We start from the raw sequence: 27360 nt of genomic DNA on the forward strand, positions 1-27360 counted from the left end.
GATGACATAGGTTTTACAAGAGTTTGCTACACACAGAACCAGAATTCACATCCAGGTCTGCCTGATTCCAAAATCCATGATTATTCATTCCCCTTTCCCAAACTGTTTAGACACAATGGAAACGAAATGATGTATTAGAATATTTAGGTAAAAACTTCACTCAAGACTATGAAAAGGGACATTAACAAACTCATTGTTATACAAACTCCATACAGTTATCTCTGTACTGAATCACTGATTGGCAAGACAGAAATAAATGCGAAGGGGTTTTTATTTCTGTGCCTTTATGCAGTATATACATTAATTATAGAGTTGAGATGCTCTTGTTCATTTTTGGTATGAAATAACTCATCAGGAAAAGCTGTAGTAAGATTGAGTAGTTTGATAAAGGAATTACAAAGTGATTTAATAAAGACAGTGTTAGTAGAAAAGATCTCATAAAAGTCATATTTTACACCTTGATGCTGATTCAAAACCCCACATTTCTATGTGCCTGGCACACAGAATCTACTCAATGAAGAGCAAATGAATTAATTTAAATGAAACTTGAGACAGTTGAAAATTAAAAACTCTCTCTTATCTGAATTGTTTGGGAATTATCTAATCTAAATTTAAAATGGGTAATTCTGAGCTTTTGAAATACCCTTCAGTCTTTTAAAATATGTCTTTATTTGTAAATATAGCATAATTTAACATTAATTCATGGCTTCATTCTTGTTGGCTCTCATTGATAAAGGAAGCCCATAAATTTGTGATTATTGTTTCTAGTAATCTCATGGAGCAGTATTCAATTACTCTTTTGTCTAGATGAGTGAATGAGAGTCCCCTCACCCCTGAATTACAGAGAGAGTGGTTGGCTAACCCCATCCTGAGTTCTTTATCACTGAAAGAGTAGGTCACTTGTAATTAAAATTTCCATTTTGTTGTTACTTGTTTTTGATCATAAAACATTCATTCTACTGCAGAGTCAAGTTAATAAATATTAATGCTTTGTTGAAAAAGACTTAGCAGAAGACTTTCTCCTATTCTTAAAGTGCCTATGCATCGTACTTTTGGACAAAAGAAAACACTTGAGGTTACTGTTGTCTCTTTCCTAACAGCAGTTCCCCAAGGCTCCATGCCAAAAAGGAGGGAACCCCAAAGCAGTTCTGTGAGGGGCATGTAGATTTTCTAGAGGTTAATGATGGTGAACACTAGACATGTTCTAGCGGAGATACAGGGCATGTTTTCTAACTCTTGGGAACCTAATTAAAGATCATAAGTGAAACTGACATTTTCAAATGAATCAGTTCAGTTCAGTTCAGTTCAGTCGCTCAGTCGTGTCCGACTCTTTGCAACCCCATGAATTGCAGCACGCCAGGCCTCCCTGTCCATCACCAACTCCCGGAGTTCACTCAGACTGACGTCCAGTGAGTCAGTGATGCCATCCAGCCATCTCATCCTCTGTTGTCCCCTTCTCCTCCTGCCCCCAATCCCTCCCAGCATCAGAGTCTTTTCCAATGAGTCAACTTTTCACATGAGGTGGCCAAAGTACTGGAGCTTCAGCTTTAGCATCATTCCTTCCAAAGCACACCCAGGGCTGATCTCCTTCAGAATGGACTGGTTGGATCTCCTTGCTGTCCAAGGGACTCTCAAGAGTCTTCTCCAACACCACAGTGCAAAAGCATCAATTCTTCGGCACTCAATCTTCTTCACAGTCCAACTCTCACATCCATACATGACCACTGGAAAAACCATAGCCTTGACTAGATGGACCTTAGTCGGCAAAGTAATGTCTCTGCTTTTGAATATGCTATCTAGGTTGGTCATAACTTTTCTTCCAAGGAGTAAGCGTCTTTTAATTTCATGGCTGCAGTCACCATTTGCAGTGATTTTGGAGCTCAGAAAAATAAAGTCTGACACTGTTTCCACTGTTTCCCCATCTATTTGCCATGAAGTGATGGGACCGGATGCCATGATCTTCATTTTCGGAATGTTGAGCTTTAAGCCAACTTTTTCACTCTCCTTTGTCACTTTCATCAAGAGGCTTTTTAGTTCCTCTTCACTTTCTGCCATAAAGGTGGTGTCATCTGCATATCTGAGGTTATTGATATTTCTCCCAGCAGTCTTGATTCCAGCTTGTGTTTCTTCCAGTCCAGCGTTTCTCATGCTGTACTCTGCATAGAAGTTAAATAAGCAGGGTGACAATATACAGCCTTGACGTACTCCTTTTCCTATTTGGAACCAGTCTGTTGTTCCATGTCCAGTTCGAAGTGTTGCTTCCTGACCTGCATACAGATTTCTCAAGAGGCAGGTCAAGTGGTCTGGTATTCCCATCTCTCTCAGAATTTTCCACAGTTTATTGTGATCCACACAGTCAAAGGCTTTGGCATAGTCAATAAAGCAGAAATAGATGTTTTTCAGGAACTCTCTTGCTTTTTCCATGATCCAGCAGATGTTGGCAATTTGATCTCTGGTTCCTCTGCCTCTTCTAAAACCAGCTTGAACATCTGGAAGTTCACGGTTCACATCTTGTTGAAGCCTGGCTTGGAGAATTTTGAGCATTACTTTACTAGCATGTGAGGTGAGTACAACTGTGCAGTATTTTGAGCATTCTTTGGCATTGCTTTTCTTTGGTATTATGAAAACTGACCTTTTCCAGTCCTGTGGCCACTGCTGAGTTTCCCAAATTTGCTGGCATATTGAGTGCAGCACTTTCGCATCATCTTTCAGGATTTGAAATAGCTCCATTGGAATTCCATCACCTTCACTAGCTTTGTTTGTAGTGATGCTTCCTAAGGCCCACTTGACTTCACATTCCAGGATGTCTGGCTCTAGATGAGTGATCACACCATCGTGATTATCTGGGTCGTGAAGGTCTTTTTTGTACAGTTGTTCTGTGTATTCTTGCCACCTCTTCTTAATATCTTCTGCTTCTGTTAGGTCCATACCATTTCTGTCCTTTATCGAGCCCATCTTTGCATGAAATGTTCCCTTGGTATCTCTAATTTTCTTGAAGAGATCTTTAGTCTTTCCCATTCTGTTGTTTTCCTCTATTTCTTTGCATTGATCGCTGAAGAATGCTTTCTTATCTCTCCTTGCTATTCTTTGGAACTCTGCATTCAGATGCTTATATCTTTCCTTTCCTCCTTTGCTTTTCACTTCTCTTCTTTTCACAGCTATTTGTAAGACCTCCCCAGACAACCATTTTGCTTTTTTGTATTTCTTTTCCATGGGGATGGTCTTGATCCCTGTCTCCCGTACAATGTCACGAACCTCCATCCATAGTTCATCAGGCACTCTATCCATCAGATCTAGACCCTTAAATCTATTTCTCACTTCCACTGTATAATCATAAGGGATTTGATTTAGGTCATACCTGAATGGTCTAGCAGTTTTCCCGACTTTCTTCAATTTAAGTCTGAATTTGGCAATCAGGACTTCATGATCTGAGCCACAGTCAGCTCCCGGTCTTATTTTTGCTGACTGTATAGAGCTTCTCCATCTTTGGCTGCAAAGAATATAATCAATCTGATTTCGGTGTTGACCATCTGGTGATGTCCATGTGTAGCGTCTTCTCTTGTGTTGTTGGAAGAGGGTGTTTGCTATGACCAGTGCATTTTCTTGGCAAAACTCTATTAGTCTTTGCCCTGCTTCATTCTGCATTCCAAGGCCAAATTTGCCTGTTACCCCAGGTGTTTCTTGACTTCCTACTTTTGCATTCCAGTCCCCTATAATGAAAAGGACATCTTTTTTGGGTGTTAGTTCTACAAGGTCTTGTAGGTCTTCATAGAACCAGTCAACTTCAGAATGTGGTCCACTGGAGAAGGGAATGGCAAACCACTTCAGTATTCTTGCCTTGAGAACACCATAAACAGTATGAAAAGGCAAAATAATAGGATACTGAATGAGGAACTCTCCAGGTCAGTAGGTGTCCAATATGCTACTGGAGATCAGTGGAGAAATAACTCCAGAAAGAAAGAAGGGATGAAGCCAAAGCAAAAACAATACCCAGCTGTGGATGTGACTGGTGATAGAAACAAAGTCTGATGCTGTAAAGAGCAATATTGCATAGGAACCTGGAATGTCAGGTCCATGAATCTAGGCAAACTGGAAGTGGTCAAACAAGAGATGGCAAGAGTGAACGTCAACATTCTAGGAATCAGCAAACTAAAATGGACTGAAATGGGTGAATTTAACTCAGGTGACCATTATATCTACTACTGCGGGCAGGAATCCCTCAGAAGAAATGGAGTAGCCATCATGGTCAGCAAAAGAGTCAGAAATGCAGTACTTGGATACAATCTCAAAAATGACAGAATGATCTCTGTTTGTTTCCAAGGCAAACCATTCAATATCACCGTAATCCAAGTCTATGCCCCAACCAGTAATGCTGAAGAAGCTGAAGTTGAATGGTTCAAATGAATAAAGGAGTGAAAATGCTTCTGGGCCAACCTGACATTATTACCATGATCTGAGATTAAAAGAACATAATTAAATCATCTGACTATGTTCTATATACTTCCCTGGTGGCTCAGACGGTAAAAGCGTCTGCCTACAATGCGGAAGACCCAGGTTCGATCCCTGGGTTGGGAAGATCCCCTGGAGAAGGAAATGGCAGCCCACTCCGGTATTCTTGCCTGGAAAATCCCATGGACAGAGGAGCCTTGCAGGCTACAGTCCATGGGGTCACAAAAAATCAGACATGACTGAGCAGCTTCACTTTGATATTCTACATATCTGTTTCCCCTACCACAATATTCCAAGGACATTGGTACTTCAGTCTTCAGAGTTTTTACTTGCTTTTCTTGTGAAACATGGTGCATCAGCTCTTTAGAAATATTAAACATCTAAATTAGTTATGATAGGAGGGTCAAGTTTACAGTGTCACTCATGAATTTTAATTTCTTCATTTTACTGCTCCTGTTTCTTTGAATCTTATGTTAAGATAACTTAAAGGTGGTTATATTTTGGCAAAGATTTCTTTCTGCTGAATAATAGAGGATATAAATCAAAAAAATAAGTTAAATGTCCTAAATTATTTTCTAGTCATCACTGGAGGAAGGTATGTTGACTCCTAGAACAATCATGAACATTTAGAGCATGGAAATTTCTTTGAATCCCAGTTCTGTCAACAGTGTGTGAATATGAATCTCACATTTTTAATCTGTAAAAGGGAAATGATAAAACTGCTTACCTCACGGGGATTAGATAAGATTATAGTGTAACTGGCAAGTACAGTTACTGTAAGTAACTGGCACTATGCCTGGTAGATTTTTCAGGCAATCTACAAATGTGAATTCCCTGTCAAGTTGGGCTTTATTTTACCAACTATAAACTGATTTTCCAATTGCAAACTAGTGACCAAAATGAAATGATGGGAGACAAATCACTGATTTCTCTTTAACACAGGTATTTAAGCTAATCAATATAAGTAAAGAAAACAAATTAGTAATCAGTTGCTTAAAATATGCAAGTGTTTTTTTCTTTTTATGTCCTTGTAGGTCATTTAAGTGGAGAAGGCAATGACACCCCACTCCAGTACTCTTGCTTGGAAAATCCCATGGACGGAGGAGCCTGGTGGGCTGTAGTCTACCGGGTTGCAAAGAGTCGGACACGACTGAGTGACTTCACTTTCACTTTTCACTCTCCTGCATTGGAGAAGGAAATGGCAACCCACTCCAGTGTTCTTGCCTGGAGAATCCCAAGGACAGAAAAGCCTGGTGAGCTGCCATCTCTGGGGTTGCACAGAGTCGGACACGACTGAAGTGACCTAGCAGCAGGTCATTTAAGATGGTGATATTCTGGAAATGTTTGCTGATTAAATGCAGAGTTGGAAATAACTTCCTAAATACTTCAGAGGAATGCACTTGGGTCCAACTTTTCTACAAAATCTACTTAATATTCCTCATAACAAACATACCAGCAGTCTATTTTTGTTCAACTTACAATTTGCATATCTACAAAAGATATGCTGATCTTCCTGTTATGTTTTTCAAATAGAAAAAAATAATGTCTTTGTAGCACATGAATACAAATGAATTTTCCCTCTGACAAAATTCTGGAGGTAATGCATCATTTTTATTGTTAAGAGCTCATAAAAAGAGGATGTTTTTGGAAACATGTGTATGGGCATGTGCATGTGTGTATAGCAAGAACAACTGTGACCTGTAGGTATACAGATTGCTCCAGCACATTTCTCAGCCAGTGTTTCCTGGGAGAATCAAACTCTAATGTTCTGCAGTATTGATTGTGTATAACAGATCATTTTCTCTCCTAAGAATACAGGATGGTACATGTTACATACCACCCTTGAGAGAACTGAGAAGAGAATCACTCAAATAATATTCTGTGTTTTGCATTTCAAATGAGGAATCTGTGTCTAGAAGGGTGAATGGTGTCTGAAAGGTCTACATATCAAGTGATCTTCATGACTGGTAATGACATTGGTATCTATACATACAAGGGAAATCTGCACAGAAATGGATTTTTGATACTTAGTATATCATTCATTAATCTACTGTACACAACTTTGTATTGGCTGCTTGGTAATGTCTGGTTCCAAGGCTTCTGTGTACCTTGACTTTTCAACAAAGAGGGAATGTAACCGAAATTGCTCAAGGAGTTAATGAGGTGGAGGGTCTTTATACAGGACATTTGTAGGGCCATTATCATTGTCAGGAGAGAACTGATCTAGAGACACTATGGAAGAATTGAACATTGTTCAGGAGCATCTGTTCTACTTGGATAGGTTTAAATCAATCATGTGGGAGTTGATATAGGGCACTGGCTGGAATTTTCCTAGCTGTTTTTACGCACGTTCTGGTCTCACCTGGGAGTGCCTAGTAGGAAGTCAGGAGATGGAACTTTAAGTTGTAGTTCCTCCAATTACTAATTTGTTACCCTGGGCAAGTCTTTCAGTTTATTTGTCGGGGGAGTGTGTAATTTCCTCAGTTCTGTCTCACCGCAGCAAAAATTTGAAATGGTGGAGCAGTGTTACAGTTTGGTTGCTGCTCAGTTTTATTTGGCAGGCAAAGGAAAATACATCCTTGAGGCGTGAGGGCAGGTCAACCAAAAAAATAGAGGGGCTCAATTTTGGCTCCTCTTTTTATGTTTTTTTCTCATCCCCCTGAGCCTGCCCTACTAAATTAGGCTAGCCAGGAGGGCTGTTTGTTTCACCTGAGGTTCTCACTCCCATCCTCGGACCTTCCTTTGTTCCATTTTCATGCTTCTCCCTCCTTTGTCTTTTATCCACCGGCATTTTGGACTCCTTTTTTCTTATTCTAACTACCTAACATATTCATTCATTCATTCACACACTCAGAATTTCTCTAGGAAATGTATGTGGTAAGTACTGGACTGGCTTAAAGAGACATAATTTTGCATCTAAGTAATATCTGAAATAAATGTTCAAAATATATTTATCAAAATAAACTTTTTGGATGGTAGTTTCTCACCTGTAAGGAAGAGGACTTGACTATAAATTCTAAAGGCTTTCTATCTCTAAAGTTGAATCTGAACAGTCTGTATTAAAAAATCCACTTGCCTTTCCCAAGTTAGTACCGAACAATGCCTTGCTATGTGTTTTGGCTACAAAAAAAGTAGTTTGCTCAAATCTTGGGGATCTCTTCCATTTTGTGGTTCTTTCCACAATGCAAGAGTCGTTTAGGTATCTGTGACTTCTTTCCTGAATAGAACCGAATTGAGCTAAATCAGGTTTTTGAGTCATCAATCACAAGCCTTCTGCAATCCCAGACCTTATTACCCGGTGAGGTGTGTATCAACCTGCCCAGGCAATAACAGGGTAGGGGAAGTATAGCCCACTGAGTCACTCTTTCCCTCCTAATAGCACCATGATTATAATTTTTACAGGAAGAAAATTAGCATTCTTTTTATTGCTTATTGCATGCAGGCACTGTGATAGACACTTTTAAGTGGATTAATCCATCTCATGCTTATTCTAAAGACAAAACTATAGCACCTCAGAGATGTGGAGTGTCTTGGCCAAATCTGCCCCGCTAAGCACACTGTTCCCTCTAAATCACATGTGGACCTTCATTTCCTTTACAGGACAGGAGACATTTAGAGGAAAGACAGAGGACCCAGCCTGATTTTAAATTTCTAAACCATACTATGGTTGGTTTTGCTGTTGGACATTTTTGTCAGTGACTCAGCCAGGCATTAAAATCCTTCTGACAGCTGATCCTATTATTTCCAGATGAGGCCTCTAGAACTAGACAGTAGACAGAGGTCAGGAAAGGCAGCAGCAGCAAAATGGGGTTTGTGCTTTGGAGAGAGAGAAACAAAAGGAGTGGCAGGGTTCTCTTAGGATCAGGCATGCATTTCTGGGAGAGAAAAGAGCATACCGCAGAGCAGTGGGAAACGACCTCTGCATCTGAGATAAAGAAATAAGAGGACTGAGAGAATGATATTAAAGAAAAAAGAAAGGCACAGTGCATCCTTAAAATTACAGTGAAGTCTGAGCTAACAGGGCACTGGCTTGTTGTTTCCTATTCAGGCAACTCAGCTGTAAGTCTAGGTATAAAGCAGGGTCACACTGAAACCCAGACACTATTTCTCAGCTCTGCAATCCAAATGAAAAACCAGCAAACCCAGAAATCCATCTGTAAAGAATGCCCAGATACTTTAGCTGCTTGACTCCCACTAAAATCCACAGGAAAACAAATGCATCACTTTACAGCACTTTGAAAATGTGTTCAACTCATGGGCTTCAGAGAGTTGCACCATCCACATTTCAGGCTTTCTGCTCAGATAGGCTCTCCTCCTTTTGCCCTGTCCTGAGGGGGACTGTGTACCACCCAGACACAGGGTTTACTGGTTGTGGGAAAAGACCTTAAGTTTTGAAAGGGGTGCCTTGCTTTAGAAATCACCATGTATCAGTGGGGTGATTTTAAAATATATTTAGAAATTCTTTGAAAATCTTCCCTTAATATGGCTGGATTCAGTGACTCACTTCTGAGCATTCATAGAATCAAAAAGGATGGTGTGTGGCTTCTAAAACTAGGTCATAAGGGGCTTCCTTTTTGCTCTCTCTTGAATCACTTACTCTGGGGTGAGCCAGGTGCCATCAATAAGGCACCTTTCTGGATAGGTAGACATGGTGAGAACTCTCCCCAAAAGCCATGAGTCGTCTTGGAAGAAGGCACTCCAGCCCCATTCAAGCCTTTAGATGATGCAGCCTCAGCTTACAACTTGACTGTGACATTAAGAGAGACCCCAACTCAGAACTACCCAAGTAAGCCATTCAGAAACTGTGAGATAATGAATATGTCTTAAGCCATTAAGTTTTGAGGTAATCTGTTATACAGTGATAGATAGCTAATATAATAGTATATCGTTATTATCTTCTTTGAGATTTCAAAACGTATTCTTTTTCCTCTATGCTGGATTCACTGATGCATCACAATTTCATGACTTCTAGTGACCCTGGGTCCTCTGAATTGCCTAGCATTCCATCTCTGGGCTCCGATTAGTCCCGTTCTCCACTGGGGCAATGACCACCATCCTCCACTCTCCTCATATATCTGACCCCAAACACTGTATATCCTCATTCAGCAGATTAGCTGACTCCTGTGCTTACACACTTCCCAGTTGGCTGACTTTAAACAGGTTATTTACTATCTGTGTGTCAGTGTCTCTATTTGTAAATGGAGATTATTATGATTATAGGCCACCTCATTGGGGCATTTTTAGGGTTCAGTGAGATATAAAACTCATGAAACAATCCACATATGAACTCAAATAAATGACAGTTGCTCGTATATGGAGAAGTAATATTGCACAATAAGTAAAGATATGATCGAGGGTATTGGCTGGCCTAGGTTTACATCCCAGCTACACAATTTATTAGTTATGTAACACTGGACAAGTTACTTAATTTCATCATGTTTAGTTTCTTGCATTAGTAAAATGGGGATACTAAAAATAACTTTTGAGTGCCATTATGAGAATTAAATGACTGTCTGTGTAAAGTGCTTAGTTGGATGCTGATACTTATTAAGCTCTACAATAGTGTTGATAGTATTATTTCTGTGATAAATGATAAACCTCCAACTAAACGTCAACATCCTACCATCAACTCTTTGCCTACATAGTTTTTCTTCTTCTCCTTTGGTTACAAGGGTACAGATGGTTAATCTCTCCTTTAGCTCTCATCACCACAGGGCCACTCTGGGACTTATTTCATCAATTATCTCCTCACCATCCCTAACTCCATTTATACCATAAACATAAACAAGCTCAAATCTCTCCCAGTTTTGAAGAAAAAAATCCCTCCAACTATGGTTCCCTTTGGCTACTCATGTCCCTTCTCACCTCAGCCAAACCTCTAAAAGGTAGTTTCTACTTGCCATCTCTACTTTTTTCCCCTCCTCAACCTATTGAAATGTGGCTTGATCCTTCATTTGGCTTCTGAAACAGCTTTGATCAGTGAGGCAAATGATGTCTGTCTTGATAAACTGAGTGATTGCTTCCAAGTCCTTATCTTCCTTAGTCCCTCAGTTACACTGGGCATTACCCTTCACTCTATCCTCTGAAGCACACTCTTCCCTTGACTTCCATAACACTCTCTGCTTTTGCTGCTCCCTCTTAGCCTTTCCTCTGCTCTCCATTTGCAGGCTGCTTCTCTCTGCTCAGCCATTAAATATTGGCTCACACCAGGATCTGGGATATCCTCAGGCCCTCCCTGCATCCTGTCCTGTATTGCAGTGACTTCAGTTGTCATCTCGGAGAAGGCTATGGCACCCCATTCCAGTACTCTTGCCTGGAAAATCCCAGGGACAGGGGAGCCTGGTGGGCTGCTGTCTATGGGGTCACACAGAATCAGACACAACCGAAGTGACTTAGCAGCAGCAGCAGCAGCAGTTGTCATCTATATGCAGACACCTTCTGAAACTAAGTGGGTAACAAGATCTTTCTCACAATCCTGCTGGACTTGAAACCAACATGTCCAAATCCAAATTCAACACTGCTTACTGAAACTGCATTGTCATGCAACTGAATGTAGTCCCGAACCTGAGTGTGGCCCAGGGTTAGCTAGCATTGGCTCCTTTATGACTGCACAGCATTGGTGGGGTTTCCTTGTCTCAATTTCTCCTCTCACATCCTCTGAATATATCTTATCTAACCTATCACAGAAGTCCAACAAATATCACGTAAGGACACTCTTGGGAGGTTTTGTGAGATTACAATGTGAAGTTCACATTTGGCTTGAATTTGAAGTGAAAAATATACTGAGTTGAAAACTGTACTAGAATTATCCATCAATTGCATTATTAAACTTGATATTTCTTGGCTTAAACTATAAAAATGACATCGAAAGAACACTTTCCAATTAAAGGTAACAACTTTTAAAGGTTATAAAATTCTGAAAATAAATGTATAGTTTAGGGAAAATAGAAGCTATCATTGAATTCAAGATAATTTAACAACCACATGAGATCATGTTTTGAAAATCTACCCAAACACAATTTTCATCCTCAGGTTAAGATGAAAAGTGCTTTTTCTTGTAATCATGTCTAGATTTTTCATTTGGCATGTTTTATTAATTTAAATTTGGAAAAAGACAAATCATAAAGTCTTCAGAAACTGTTAAATTACCTGAAACAATTCTGGTCAGACTGTTTTCTAAAGCAAGAAGCTCAGTCTGAAATGAGTCATATGAAAATCACAATTCATTTCATTCTTATAATGGCACTCAGAAGTCTCACTATCATCCTTCCCATTTTACTGATGGTAAAACTAAACACAGTGTGATTAACAAACTTGCCCATTGTTACATAAGTAATAAATTGTGTAGCTGGGATATAAATCTGGAGAAGGCAATGGCGCCCCACTCCAGTACTCTTGCTTGGAGAATATCATGGACGGAGGAGACTCATAGGCTGCAGTCCACGGGGTCTCGAAGAGTGGAACACGACTGAGCGACTTCACTTTCACTTTTCACTTTTATGCATTGGAGAAGGAAATGGCAACCCACTCCAGAGTTCTTGCCTGGAGAATCCCAGGGATGGGGGCGCCTGACGGGCGGCCATCTGTGGAGTCGCACAGAGTTGGACATGACTGAAGTGACTTAGCAGTAGCAGGGATGTAAATCTAGGCCACTCAGTTTCCCAGATCATATTCTTACCAATTCACACTGGCAACACTTTCATAATCATAATTGCAGATTGAGAGTATTTTAGGAACAAAGAAAGGGCTCTGGTTACCCTCATTGGGACTACTTTTTTTTTTTTCATTCTACTTCTGAGTTCAATCGACAGGCATAAAATACCTGCCAGTATCTCAACTAACAATAAAAACATAATATCATTAAATATTTTCTTATAGACTACCTGGCATACTACTAATTAAGAGTATGGGCTTTGGAGACAGTGAATCTTGGCTCTAATAATTTTTCTTATGAAATAGAACATAGCTCAGAAGGTTAATATATATAATCACAGAAAGCTTGCTCAAATAAGAGCTTGCTCTCTCTCTTTCTCTCTCACACACACACACAAATTAAAGTTACTGTTATGATTATGCTCATGGAAGTTGTATAAAACAGAGAGAGCAAGTGATTTTTATAGTCAATTTAGAGGCAAAGAAATCAAATTTCAGAGTTTTAATGATATGTCAATGCCTCATGTTCATGTAGAGTGTCATGATAATGGTTAATGACAAGAAAACCATTTAATCCCTATGTTTGATGACTTTTTAATTAAGTTGAGGAGTAAGACAGTTGTGGGAGAATCGTAGTCAGAGATATGACATTGTGGGTGAAGTCAGGGAAACTGTCTTGGTGGAAGGGAGGTTTGAGCTTCATTTGAGGGCAGTATAGGATTCTGGGCCATGGAAGGAAGGAGCAGTAGGAATAATATGGAAACTCACAGAGGTAGAATTAAACTTAAGAGCTGAACAATATTCATTTTAAGGTCTAACAGCAGGGTAAAAAATTGTTATCATATTAGTATTCACAGCATTATTCTTCATTAAAGTCTGTTGTTTTATTTATTAATTGAAAAGATTTGGTTAAACAGAGTTGAAGGCATTCACATTTAAAGAATTAAGGCTAGTTCTATCACTCAGACAAGAGGATCATGCATCTGATTCAAAGGGGTTAGAGAAGAGACTGTTGGCCTCCACATTTGTTTGTCTCCCTACCCAACATGTAGAGCTTTCACCATTCACCTCCCAGTTTAAGCTACTATGTAAGAAAATAGTTTTTCATGCAGATGCTTGGGTAAAACAATCCCTCACTATAGTTACTATAGTATGCTCAAGCTCTGTAATGAGTAGAGATGGAGTTGTGGTAAAGTTGTGAACCAGATAAGATTTATTATTATATATTTTCCCCATGTTTGTTTTCCCAGAAGCCTGAATTTCATCATGGCCAATCATCTTCCTCAATATTTATTGAGTATCTACTATGCGTGTGGCTCTAATTTGAAGTCAGAATCCAAAGATACATGTCCTGTATCTTTCAAGTCTAGTTCAGAGATAAGATTTGAAGGGAGGTAAGTGCTTTAGAATACCTACAAGCACTCCCTAGGGCAAATTAAACTTTCTTCTTTATTTTTAGGAATAGTATTGGCATTTATGGTACCATTCCAAAGGTATATTCAAATTCTAAGATGAATAGCAATGCAACTGTGATGTCTACTACTTCTATCAGTAACATAACTCTGGTAACAATTGAATTTTCAGCCTCTAAATGGCCCCTCTGAGAGCCAGTCCCATAGAGATAAAATGATCTATATTTTCTGTCAGTCTAGATATAAATCTACTGAAATAAAATATTTGGCATTAGATATAGAGCCTTTCTTTTATCCTTATATTTTTATTTATTTCAAGTAAATTTCCTAGATTCCCCTTGACATTTATTTTGTGCCACTTCAATCTTATTTTGGGATGTAGATATACACTTGAGCAAAAATGTAACAATCTTGTTTTCAAATGATTGCATTTTGATAGAATTCTGAGATGGCCAGGAATTTTAATCATGTGTTGGTTGTTTTCCTCTGCTACCTGATGTCTGATATCAAAAGGTTTCCTTTTTGATGTTTATTACATATGAGTTTGTTTATAGAAAATGGAAGAATAAAGATGGAACGTATTGAATCAAGCCAGTTATGAAAATTATTGTAACTACTTAAAAAAGCTTACCAGACAACACTTCTATTTCAATGAATTTTGGGCGGATTTTCACCAGTGACTACCAATATTTCATTCAAATACATTTTTTATGATAGCCTGACATCATATTCCTTTTAAATTATCACATTAGAATAATAAACACATATTAAAATGTCTCTTAAGCTATGTCATAAATCCTGCACACCAGAAACAGCACTGTTGCTCTAAATAATTTACAGACACTGGCATAGCATAGCCTCACTGAGAAACAAACACTATTATACAAGAGCCTGAGAAATCCTATGCATAGTCTGGTTTCCCAGTTTGGGGGAAAATATGCCAGAATGGTTGAAATGCAATAGACCGTGGTCAAAGATTTACTAAAGGACAAAAATACAACTGTTATTCCTGTGCTTTCTACAACCTGCCAATTTTATTTCCTTTTCTCAATCTCTCTGCAAGTTCACTTGGATCTTGGTGAGCCATGGCTTGCCTTTATTAGACCCCTGTAAGCAGGGACAATGAATGTGCACATTTTATTGAACTTGTAAGTGGCTTTTTCTGCTCTCTGCACTGGGATCAAGGCCAGTGTTTCACTGGGAAACCAGATAATGTAAGCAAGCCCTATTGGCATAGGCGCAAGTTCCTATAGGCGCAGCACTGGTAAGAAATACAGGCAGAAAGAAAAGGAGAGTGAAAGGGAGGAGAACGTGAGGAGGTAAAATCAAAGGAAAGAAGCTAGAATTGGAGGAAAATGAATTAGAAGTGATTTTTCTAACCCAGCATGGCAAGTGAACACAATATAAATACTTCCTTTTTGCAATCATATAGAATTATAAGACAAACAAAATGACACAGTAAGGCAGTGCCAGCATTCTTTGAAAAATGATTAAGCAACTGAGGTAATTACATGGCTACTCTATCTTGAATAAAGAAATAATTAGCTTTCATTTATTCATAGTTCATCTGCATGAGAAAGTTCCAAAATGGTTTTCCCTCCACAAAGCTGAATAATAACAACTCAGTTTTATAAGAGAGATGTGAATCTATGAACATTTAAAAATGACTTTTGAATCATCACAGCATTTTAAATAATTAATTCATTTGTTAATAAAATGAACAATTAGATGCTCTTGGTATTAGGGGACATTTTAGCATATTCTAATTCTTTAAGAACCGTTTTTCACACACACAAAAAAGAACCATTTTTGTTCTAGTTCACAATTGATATATACTTAAAAGTCAACGAGGAATCTAAGGCAAGAATTAACCAAAATATATTCCACAAAGACTAGTCTCAGATACTTTGAAAAAATTACAATTACTTCCAGTCAGTTCTGCCAACATAACAAACTGGAAATTGCTGCTTGAAAGATTTAATTTGTATGTGATATGAAACAGCAAGTACATTTTAGTTAAGAGAATACTACACTGATAAAATACCTTATTCCTTTTTCTATATATTCTGAATCGATCTGTTTCTACATGTAATTTGGTAGCCTCGATATGGACATTTCTTATTACTTAAAGGTTCTGAAAGATTCAGAGTATTTATTCACTGCTTCCGTTTCAGGATCTTTGACTTTTAAATTCAAAGTTTTTGCATTGTATTTTAAAAACTGCATATATTTCACTGAAATAGGATGGTTTCACTATAAATACAATAGGAGAAGTGGTTTAGGACCAGTTACTTCTCAATCTCTTGATTAAAAAAAAATTTTTTTTTTTTTGGCTCAAACGGACTTCATACTACTAAGAAAACACTGCTCAGCACACTTATTACACTGTATTGCAGGTCTTTATTGGAAACGAAGGATTGTATTGATCTGATTTAGAGAAGCATTGATAAATAATTAATTGCTAAAATTACTGGGGACAAAGAAGTGAATAATGCCTGGCAATCTGCGTGCATAGTTTAACCCATGCACCTGGAATTTTGGAAAGCATTACATAAGGGGAAAATCTGGTTGTTAGTATCAGAGAAAAACTCTAAAAGGGAGGTAAGGAATGACTTGTTTGCAAGTTTTAAACAAACAAAAATGAGACCCTGGAAGGCACAGAAATAAGATGATGACTCAGAAAAAATAGGATCAAATTCTCTGTTCAGTGTGTGGTTCTAGACATCAGAATAGGAAAGAAAGGGTGATACTCTTCTGGGTTTGGTCAAGGGCTTCTGAGTAGTCCTGGAGTGGGGAATAAAGATCCCCAGGAGTGTGCCCACTCCTCACCCAAGCATTTAGCAAAGGAGAGGGAAGCCACAAGTTTGAGTGAAAAGAATCTCCCTCTGTAGCCTTCTGTCTTAGTTGAAGGATACTCAAATAACAAAGAAATTGGAGACCTGGGTGAAGAAAGGTCCCCATTTTATGTATCAGTCAAAGAGCTCATTTTGTTAATTAATTTTAACATAATTGGGCCAAGAGTACATGCAAAATTTGATTGATATTTTGATTGATTGATTTGATTGATACCCTACTGATTCAAAACAAGAGGGAAGTTCAGTCTTACTTAGGACTTTCCTGATTAATTTTATTTTACTCTTTTGATATTGCCTCTATGAGAAGCAACATGGAGAAGCAGTTCCCAGAACTTACATCTCTTCCAATCAGGTCTTCTTGGTTTTCCACAATTCCCCAGGGGGCGATACCTATGGTACATATCTTTCCTCGAGACTTAGATGCATGGTCCTTCAAGGCATCGCCAACATGACGAATAACACCTAAGCAGAAAAAAGAGAAGTGTTAATTTTGCCTTTCAAAGCATTGATTTCCATTGATCCGAAGGAAACTGTGGTAACTGTTTTTTCTAAGATTAAATGCATTGAATATAAAATTTTGACACATTTCTACAAAACTACACTTGTTCAGGAGAGAACATAAACTTGTAGCTCTAATGCTGGATACATTTCCTGGACTTACAGATGAACTCTAGCAATGAATTCCTTATTTTATCTCTAATGAAAAAAAAAAAGAATACAGTATCTCTGAAAAGAAAAATACTTTATACTTAGAGAATCTTTTTCTTATAAGCATAATGATGTATTAACATAACTAAGAACTAACAGCATGACTATATCCTATAAAAAGCATCATCTATAATGTATTAAATCTGTACCAAAGTTTGTATATGAATTAGGGTCATCAAATAGAGTAATTGCTTAACTTGGATTTTGTTAATCTTGATTTCACCTTCTTATATACAGAGACATAATGTGGAGACTCTGCTTGTAAAGAAAAGGTTGACATAGTCTGTGGAAAATTTTTGTTAAAAATACATTAATATATCTTTTTAGACATCATTCTAATTGTTTTCCTCTCTGTCCTAATGGCCTTCCCATCACCACAACCTTTCTCACCATAGTTAAGAGTGAGAAAATTTAGTTTACAAGATGGTAGGAAACGTACATCTACTTTTTAATAAACTATTTGGAGAAGATGTAATTTCTAATCTTTTAACTTTCCTCTCAAGTGACCATTTTTATAGAAGATATGAAATATATTTTCTAAGAAGAGATGTTTCCACTTATTGTTTAAGGAAAACACCACGCATTCTTCAAGGAAAACTCATACCTAGTGCCATCTCCTACATGAAAGTTAAGTTGGGTTTGATCTCTTCTCCATTTGAACAGAGTTGCAGTTGGTGTATTTTGAATAGTTCAGTATGTCACTGAACATATTCTTTTGTGGTTCATAATCACATGTGAGAAAGAATGTCTCTGCTCAGAGTAAACTCTTTGAGGAGAAGGTTGGAGATACCTGTCTCACTCTCTGCAGGAGCTTCAGGTGCCAGCACAGAGTGAGGGCCCGGGAACTGGTCGCTGAACTAAGCACACAAAACACACCAGGCAGTTTAACCACAGGAGACAACAGACATGTGTGAACAACTCGATTCTGCAGTATTCATAAGATCAAACAGAAAGAGCCACCCTTAAAAAATCAAACAACAGGGTAGTGTAAATAGCCACTAATCCACATTCAGTTGTGCTGGGAGTGTTGAGAAGAGCATTAATTTCACTTACTCGGCCATCTACGGGTATTCTAAAAGAGTATTGATAAAGAAAAACAAATACAAGGCAAAGCTATCAACATTAGTGTTAAATTTTTTCCTGCTGCTACTGCTGCTAAGTCACTTCAGTCGTGTCCGACTCTGTGCGACCCCATAGATGGTAGCCCACCAGGCTCCTCCATCCCTGGGATTCTCCAGGCAAGAACACTGGAGTGGGTTGCCATTTCCTTCCCCAATGCATGAAAATGAGAAGTGAAAGTGAAGTCACTCAGCTGTGTCTGACTCGTAGCGACCCCATGGACTGCAGCCTACCAGGCTCCTCTGCCCATGGGGTTTTCCAGGCAAGAGTACTGGAGTGGGTTGCCATTGCCTTCTCTGAAATTTTTTTCCTAGTTATGTGCAAAACTCCTTTGGGGTCCAGTTCTGGACAAGAAAGCTAACTTCATGGTACCCCTCCCTCCATCTGCCACAATTCCATTATCACCTCTTACTCAAGCTGAGTGTGCCACCATTAGAACCTCACTTTGAGTCCTGGACTGAACACTATGCCTGGAGAGAGGTAGAGGTGAACTCTTTGGTTTACAGTATTTATGCTATAAATTCTCCTTTTGATATTGGATGCTTTTCACAAAAGAAGAAAAACAATATACAATGTCCCAAGTTCCTGCAAACAGAAGATAAGTACTTCTTTCCTTTTCTTTTTTTTTTGGGGGGGGGGCGTGGTTGGTGGGTGGGAAACGGGGCTGTGCCTCACTACTTACTGGAATCTTAGTTCCCTGACCAGAGATCAAACCTGGGCCCCTGGCAGTGAGAGTGCTGAGTCCTAACCACCAGACACTAGGGAATTCCCTAGTAAGAATTTCTTTTAGAAACTTTTGAGTTGTTCTCCGTAGGAGTTGCCGGTTATGTCAGGAAAGCAAAAGACTGAATAATCATAGGCAAATGATGCCTGTTAAACTGTGAGTGGAAGTTGGAGCATAAAACCTAAACAACCAAGAAAACTGTTCTGTAGCTATTTGATCACCATAAAATAAACAGCTGGCTGGGCAGGTCATTCTAAGATCATGTCAGTTTACAGACTGAGTCAGGGTTTCACATGACAATGATAGGCACAGGCAATTTGCAGCATTCACTGCAGAAATGCACCTATGTTGTTGTGGGCTGAATGTTCACAAATTCTATATATGGAGAAGAATTCTGAGTGCGGGTCTCACTTAAACATCATCTAAACTAGCAGTCCCCAACCTTTTTGGCACCAGAGACAGATTTCACGGAAGACAATTTTTCCACAGACAGGGGTGGGGCTGGGGAGATAGAGATGGTGCAGGCAGCAATGCAAGTGATGGGGAGTGATGGGGAGCCACAGATGAAGCTTGCCTGCTGCTCATCTCTTGCTGTGCGGCCTGATTCCTAACAGGTGGTCCACGGCCCAGGGACTGGGGACCCTGATCTAAACTACAAGATAACATTTTCATTTAAAACTAGTTGGTCCATGGTTATGTTCAGAATGTCCCATTAACTTCAAATGTGTCCACATGGGCAGACTTTGAGTCTTAAAACAAGTCTGAATTAACTTACTGCAGCAATACCTGTCTCTTCCAATTGGCACTTCTGATTCACTCTGGGGAAGCATGTCAAAACAATTTACAGGCATCCATTCCATTATCAAATGCACATTCATAATGTTCTGCAGATAAGCATTTAACTCTAAGTGGCTTTGTAAGAACTGATTTGACAGCCTCCCTGGATCACAATATAGAAACCCATTTGGCAGGTAGAAAAAACTACTTGGACTTCAGAGTGGGATATGTTCTGTTGGTGCAGAGTTGATTCAATGAAATATTTTAAATGATAAACACACACTACTCCAGAGTGTGCTGTCATCCTAGATGGGAAGGGCATTTTTCAAAAATTAAAGCTACTTGCATCAAACTTAAACTCACTTAAAGAACAGGTATGGAATCTCCAATTCAGAGCAAAAGTTATTCCTTAAAAAAATATTGGATGCTTATTTGGCAATTTGAGGTATTGAAAATAACCTGTCAAATTCCATCAGTCATGTTTATAAGTTCTATATTGTCAAGTATTCCAGTCTGTGTCTTAAGTGTAAGTAATTCTTGGTGGAGAAATGACAGCACAGTTATCATTTAGGGAGAGGAAGGAGTGAGAAGCACTGAAAGGAGCAAGAACCAGCAGCTGAGGACGCGGGCAGGGGATGAGGTGAGGATATGCAAACGTATTTACCCTTAGAAGAAAGCGATCTTAGTCACGACATTCTTGTGATCTTATGCTGTCCTTCTCTGTCCCACTTCCAATTACCTGTGTTAACTCCTCCAGTGAATATCCATGCTCCAGTCGTCATGGCTGCTTTGATGAGACCTTTGCCAAAGACTTGCTTGAGTTTTGGCTGGAGTTCAAAGTTCTGCAGGCCCCCATGCACTGAGATGAGAAGCTTGGGAAGCTCCAACTGCCATTCCTTGGTCATCAGGTGTAGGAGGAGATCAGGTTTTGTATCGAAAGATACTCGTACATACTAGAAAAAGAAATGACCGTTGATTAGGGAGGCGGGCAGGGCAGGGTGGCTGCAGCTGCTTGTCTTTACTGATTGCAATGATATGTGTAGTTACTTGAAGAAAATGTCTTGTAAGAAATAAGATTTTTTTTTTAAAGGGGAAAATCAATTGCTTTACTGAAGACCTTCATTAGATAAAGAGATTCACCATTTTTAACAAGTGTTTTTGAAATTCTGAATGACTATAGATTTTAAAATTATTTAACTTTCTAAAATGCAGTATAAACACAACTTTCTCCAGGATGCCTTCTTTGCTCAAAGGAAATCATATTTATATTTAACCTTAACATTTGTGCAACAGTTCACATATTGCTACCATTTTCAATATAAGTAATCCCTTTATAATAACTGGGCCTATATATGACTGTTTCTGTGACCCTATTATTTTGGTAGGTTTAGAAAAATTCTACAGTTCTACATAATGTAACGAGAAAGTTTAAATATGGTAACAGCTGATTACATTTACTTAAACCTAAATTAACTGCATACCAAAGGTTTGCTTTATCTTTCAAAGAAAAGTGACAAAAGTCATGCCAATTATTTTTATAGAATAGTTGAAAATATTAGAGTGCATAGCAGATATCAAGGTATTTACATATGCGACTAGAAATAAAGTTATTGTAAGTATATATAAATAAAATTCTATAAATACGTACAATGACAAATATATATATATATATATATATATAACTAAACATTTAGATGGGCTTCCCATATGGCTTAGGTGGTAAAGAATATGCCTGCAATACCAGAGACCCCGGTTCTATCCCTGGGTCCAGAACATCTTTCGAGAAGGGAAAGGCTACCCATTCCAGTATCATTGCCTGGAGAATGACATGGACAGAGGAGCCTGGAGGATCTCAAAGGAGTCCATGGGGTCTCAAAGAGTCAGACATGACTGTTCAACCGTCATGTTATATCTTTAAAAAAAATTATATAAATATTCTCATTTAAATCTTTGTTTCATTATATAAAGATTTCATTTCTATCTGGAAACAACTAGAATACTTGGCAAATGCACTGAAAAACCTTTTGCAATGCATTGCTGAGCTGGCACGAAAAGAGAGAATATTCAGATACCTAAACAAAGTGGAAGCTGGGATCTCAGGAAGTAAGGAATACCAAAGGAAGCTTTGGCCTTGAGGCTTTTTCCTAAACCCTGGAAGACCCTGAACAGCTGTTTTAATAGCTTAATGCAGTATGGGGGGCATAAGCAGAGACCCCCCAGCTTTATGCATGGGGTCTCTCTTTAAATTCTCCTCTGGTTATTAATAAACAAAAGTGGGCCCTCATACAGATGTTGGTTTACATCTACATTCTCAGTGTGGTCTGAGAAGCATCAGAGTATTTAACGTAAGTGGAGTAATGGCTCCAGATAACTGGCAGAGGCACATGCAAATTATTTGTGAAGGAATGCATCATCAATCCAGGTCTCAAGTAATTCTCTTGGGAAAATAAGCATTTCATTGTAAAAGATATTACAAATTACATAAGGAGGTAAAGCAACATGAATGAGAACCAAAAGACACAATAGGTAGCAGAATAAGATCCTCAAAGACAGTAAAATGCTCTGACAGAGAATATAAAATGACTACATTTAATATATTAAGAACATAAATGAGAAAGCTGAATATATGAATACAGAAAAAGATTATAAAAAATGATCACATCCATTTGAAAGAGTAAAAAACAGAACTTCTAGAAACTAAAATGTAAAAATTTAAATGAGAAATACAGTGGATAAATGCAACTATAAGATCAGACATTCTAACTGTCAGTTCAGTTCAGTTCAGTCACTCAGTCATGTCTGACTCTTTGTGACCCCATGAACTGCAGCACACCAGGCCTCCCTGTCCATCACCAACTCCCAGAGTCCACCCAAACCCATGTCCATTGAGTTGGTGATGCCATCCAACCATCTCCTCTGTCGTCCCCTTCTCCTCCTGCCCTGCATCTTTCCCAGCATCAGGGTCTTTTCAAATGAGTCAGCTCTTCGCATCAGGTGGCCAAAGTATTGGAGCTTCAGCTTCGACATCAGTCCTTCCAATGAACACCCAGGACTGATCCTATAGATACAGAGAAATAAACCAGATGCAGCCTAGAAAAACCAGAGAATTAGAAACACAGAAGAACATGTGATAATTTTATAGGAGGTAATCAGAATTCTAGATAGAAATAAAAGAGATAACAGGCAAGAAACAATACTTGAAGAGATATTGGCAGGGAATTTCTCAGAATTACTAAAAGATTCCAATTCTCAGATTCAAGAAGTTCAATGAATCTGAAGCAGGATAACTAAAAAGAAACCCCATCCATACATCAGTCATAGAGAAGACCAAAGGGTTGGGGTGGGAGAAGCATTCAAAAGGAGCTAGAAAAGAAATACTGATCACCTACAAGGAAACAGTCACTAGACTGAAGGCTTATTTCCAACAGCAACAATGGAGGCAAGAACAGTGTCTTCATTGTGCAAAGAGAAATTTGTCAGTGTAGAATTCAACAAAAAGTATCTTTCCAAAAATAAGATCATTTTACAGACATTTTCAGACTACTAAAACCAAGTATTTACCTCTAGTAGACTTCACTGAAGGAAATTTTAAAATACATGGAGCAGGCAGAAGTTACATGACCCCAGATGGATGATCCGGGATACAAGAAACAGTAGTAAATAAAGATATTAGCATAAACAGTAAATTTTAAAAAGTGTTAGTTGTAAAATATAAAGTGATAATAGTGTCTAATTTATGGTGGAAAGGGATAGAATAAAGTGCTGGATAATATAGAATATAAATTAGGAAGCAATAATGAGAATTAAAGTATTCTAAAGTCTACATATTGTGAGAGAAAAGTATTAAGTTTGGAATTTGTTAAATATTAATGTTGAAGCTGCATAACAAAAAGAATAGACTTGCATGTAATCATACAAGCATGTCCAGGACATGACAATTTATTGTAATATTTTTTGGATCTGGGAGATCCCATTACCATAAATATCTCAAAAATTGTATGTTATTCTTTTGTTAAAGTATATTTTAAGTATATTTAGTTGAAATGTGAGGCAAAAACATATAAAATAGGAAAGTAGTTTGATAAATTAAGCTGCATCATCAAGAAATACCAAAGAGCTAGAATTTACCATTTATTGTACATATACTAGAAATATAAAGAAGTAGTATTAGAATTTAACAAGCTGATTTTATATTGATTTGATCTACATAGCAAAAATTAATTCCATAATGGAAAGAGTAAAGGTTGGCAATTTTAGCTAAGTATACTATATTAATAGAATTTTATCATATATCAACAGAATTTAACTAGAGTTTATAATGTGTGAAATAGGAACCTTGGGGCTGGAGAGAGGGTATTGCAGTGGTAGAAGCAAACATAAATGTTTCTTAAATAAAAGTTTTTAAAATTATTATTGTTATATTTGTTATCTCATTGAGTGACTGTTTATAAGAAGGCTACCTATATAATAGGCGCTATGTTTTCTGTGCCTAAACACTGAATTTATGCTACCTAAGGAGTCATAATTTGGGAGCTTTACTAGATTAAATTTATATAATTTTTACTAATTCTAGAAAGGGATACTTAGTCAAATAAAGTAGAAATGAGATTCAGAAGGCTTCAAAACTATATAAACCAAGAATATTCTGTACGGGAGATGCTAAAAAACTGCATTTCCAGTTATTCAATAACTTCATATCTCAACATCACTCTCTTATTCCTTCAAAAAAACAAGGATCCATATTCTTCTAAGGTGAGATATAAATTACACTTCTAAATATAGAAAAACGTTTACCTGTAAAGATTCTTCTAAAATTATATGCCCCTTCCAAGCCTAAATAGTTGTTTTAGGCTTGTGATTAGGATTATCGCTTTTTGAACTTCAAGATACCTCACTGAGTGTCCCCACCTGCATGTTTCATTTAGCCATGTAAATAATGTGATATTCTGAGCCACAGGGAGTATCTGGGAACAGACGCACCTATATTACTAACTCAATGTGAAGAGAGACTACAGCCATACTAAATTACTACAGAGACTATGTAATAATTTTCATAGGCTTAACCTACCTAAATAATGCATTCTGGAGTTCAATTATTTACAGTAATTAGTAAGAATAACTCAAATATGTTTTTAGAAATAAGTCTCACTCGGTAAATAATTCGCTTTGGAGCTTCTAATGTTATATATACAAGTTACCAATAAGGAACCAAATTTACTGATCACATGAACAGATCACTGGAAAGCTACCAATTTAGTGAATATTTTAAAATTCCTTTTGAACTAGATTAATCTTTTTCCTAGTTAGGAAACCAAGAAAAGCTTGTTTGTGACCACAAAACACTTGTTACCCAGTTAATAAGTGCTCCAGTGGAAATGCATGAATGACCTCAGATCACCTTCTCCCTAGCTCTCTATCTTACAGAGGAAGAAAGGAAGGCCTGTGTAAGGTCCTTTTGTTCATAAGCTCTCTTTCCATATTTCGCCTGGCTCTCAATATTTTAACTACCGAGAAAAACACCCTAAATTTACAACCAAATCCCTTGTGTTCCAGACACATATTTGCTGTGTGTAAATTCACACTCCAGGTCTCTCTGACGCCAGGTCCTTACTGTTGACCTCGGAAACATAATAAATGCCTTTTCTCCCCTTACTTCTCCTTTTCCTTTATCTATAACCAAGCGGTCTGCGAGTTCTAATGACCCATTTTTAAAATCGTGCTCTCAACCAGGCCTATCCCTCTATTGCTTTAGTTGCTATTTTAAGAATAAATGCTCTTACGAGGATGTCAGTATGTGTCATGAGAACAGTCCTCACGGCTTTTCTAACCCTGTGTTCTCAATGAGACACCAGCAGGCGACTCCTATCCCCAAGACCTTTTTAGTAATACTATTTTTCAATTCAAAGGGTTACATCATATGTAAACTCCCATTCTGCCTGTCGTGATCTCCACAATTTGGCCTTACTCGACTTTTTTAGAGGCATTTCCCCCACTCTTTTCTGTATTTGGTTAATGCTATTCCTCAAGTCCTGGAAAACCCAGTTTCTCCCCTTTCATCTACATAAATCATTCTTGTCTTTCAAAGGTTCTTATTGACTTTTCCTTAGAATGCAAGCTCATGTTGACACAGTATAACTCTCAGTGAAACTCAGTATAATATACATAGATATTTTCCCCATCGTTTCTTACATGTGTCAGTTTTATCTCCTCATTTGCAAGATATCTGAGGGGAGGGATCATGTGTCACCTGACCTATGATTTTGGATAATCCTTTCTCTCCTGGCTATGATGTAGCTACAATCTCAGAAATAAAAAGGAGTTTGGAAATATCTTAACAATCATGGGAACTAGAAATCATCTGTTTCAGTTCTTCTGCCTTAGGGATGAGGACACTGAGACCCAGGGAAGTCAAGTGACTGGGACATCAGAATTATTAATAGTCATCTACTAGTTAACCACTCACCCAATCCATTATTAAAGCTACTGTTACAGTGGAAACTCTAGGTTGAGCTGGGATCCTCCAACTTTAATATGCAAAACACATTTGCTGCTGCTGCTAAGTCACTTCAGTCATGTCCAACTCTGTGTGACCCCATAGACGGCAGCCCACCAGGCTCCCCCAGGCAAGACACTGGAGTGGGTTGCCATTTCCTTCTCCAATGCATGAAAGTGAAAAGTGAAAGGGAAGTTGCTCGGTCGTGTCCGACTCTTGGCTACCCTGTGGACTGGGGGAACCTCAAAAATTCAGGTTCTTATTCAATAGGTCTGAGGTGGGACTTGAGGTTTTGCATTTTTAACTAGCTCCCAAAAGGGACCACATGAGTAGACAGAATTACAACTTTTTCCCAGACCAAAGATTCTAAGTGGTGTGTCTTGTGTTTATCACTGGGCCAAAGGCAAGAAAGAACACTTTAATATTTTACATAAAATCAAAGAGAAGAATGGAGGAAAAACTGGAAAATTACTCAGGCCATGAGAAATAGGAAAGTGCAGTCATTAATAAGCTACTCAATTCCAACTACCTGATTCTTTTTCACCAGGACTAATTCTTATACAATGGAATCCATGATTAACTACATTATTTATGTTATCTATCAGCCCACCCCTGATCGTCTAGAAGCTGATAAATAACACAAATACTAGGTGTCCCTCTCCCTTTAATGTTGGCCATTACTTTAGATTTATTTTGTCCTTCTCTTGGAGAATAAAAGATCTTTTAAAATGGAAGTATTTAAATGAATCAGTCCATTACCTTTTGTCATGTTTTTGTTTAGCAGCTCAAGGAAACAGTTAAGGATAGGAGGGTAATTAAAACTAAGGGATAAAAGGACATTTTATGATTACTTGGAGATTCTAATTCTTAAATTATATTCTTATACCCATAAAAATCATGTTATTCAGTAACCTCTCTTGGAACTGTATTAATAATATAACAGTTAATTCTTGTGCCAAAATCAGCAGCTTCAGGTTCATATATGGTTGTACCCAGAGCAATTAATTCATTCCTGCTAAATGGTCAATGTGATTAGAAATTAGGAGCTATTTTGGTTATCAAGGTAAGCAATTTTGACTGTCTACTTGTGAAGTCATTAATTGCTAAGGGGTCACCTTACAAATAACCAGAAATCTTCCTAACATGTATACTAAATTCTGTGACCTAGGC

The 27360-nt window shown here is 38.0% G+C and overlaps 1 protein-coding gene and 1 non-coding gene across 2 annotated transcripts in view; one reads left to right on the plus strand and one right to left on the minus strand.

Moving 5' to 3' along the window:
* TRPM3 (transient receptor potential cation channel subfamily M member 3) overlaps window positions 1–27360 on the minus strand; it is a 937530-nt gene that overhangs the window by 257140 nt on the left and 653030 nt on the right. Inside the window, exons 4-5 of the mRNA XM_052644496.1 lie at window positions 20437–20650; window positions 16707–16831 (exon numbers count right to left, since the gene is read on the minus strand). Of these exons, the coding sequence (XP_052500456.1) occupies window positions 16707–16831; window positions 20437–20650 (339 nt within the window). The remainder of the gene's footprint in view (window positions 1–16706; window positions 16832–20436; window positions 20651–27360) is intronic.
* TRNAC-ACA (transfer RNA cysteine (anticodon ACA)) lies at window positions 4503–4575 on the plus strand. Its single transcript has one exon. It is a non-coding gene; the product is annotated as a tRNA-Cys (tRNA).

Source organism: Budorcas taxicolor, chromosome 8, assembly GCF_023091745.1.
Source record: "Budorcas taxicolor isolate Tak-1 chromosome 8, Takin1.1, whole genome shotgun sequence".
NCBI classification, from domain to species: domain Eukaryota; kingdom Metazoa; phylum Chordata; class Mammalia; order Artiodactyla; family Bovidae; genus Budorcas; species Budorcas taxicolor.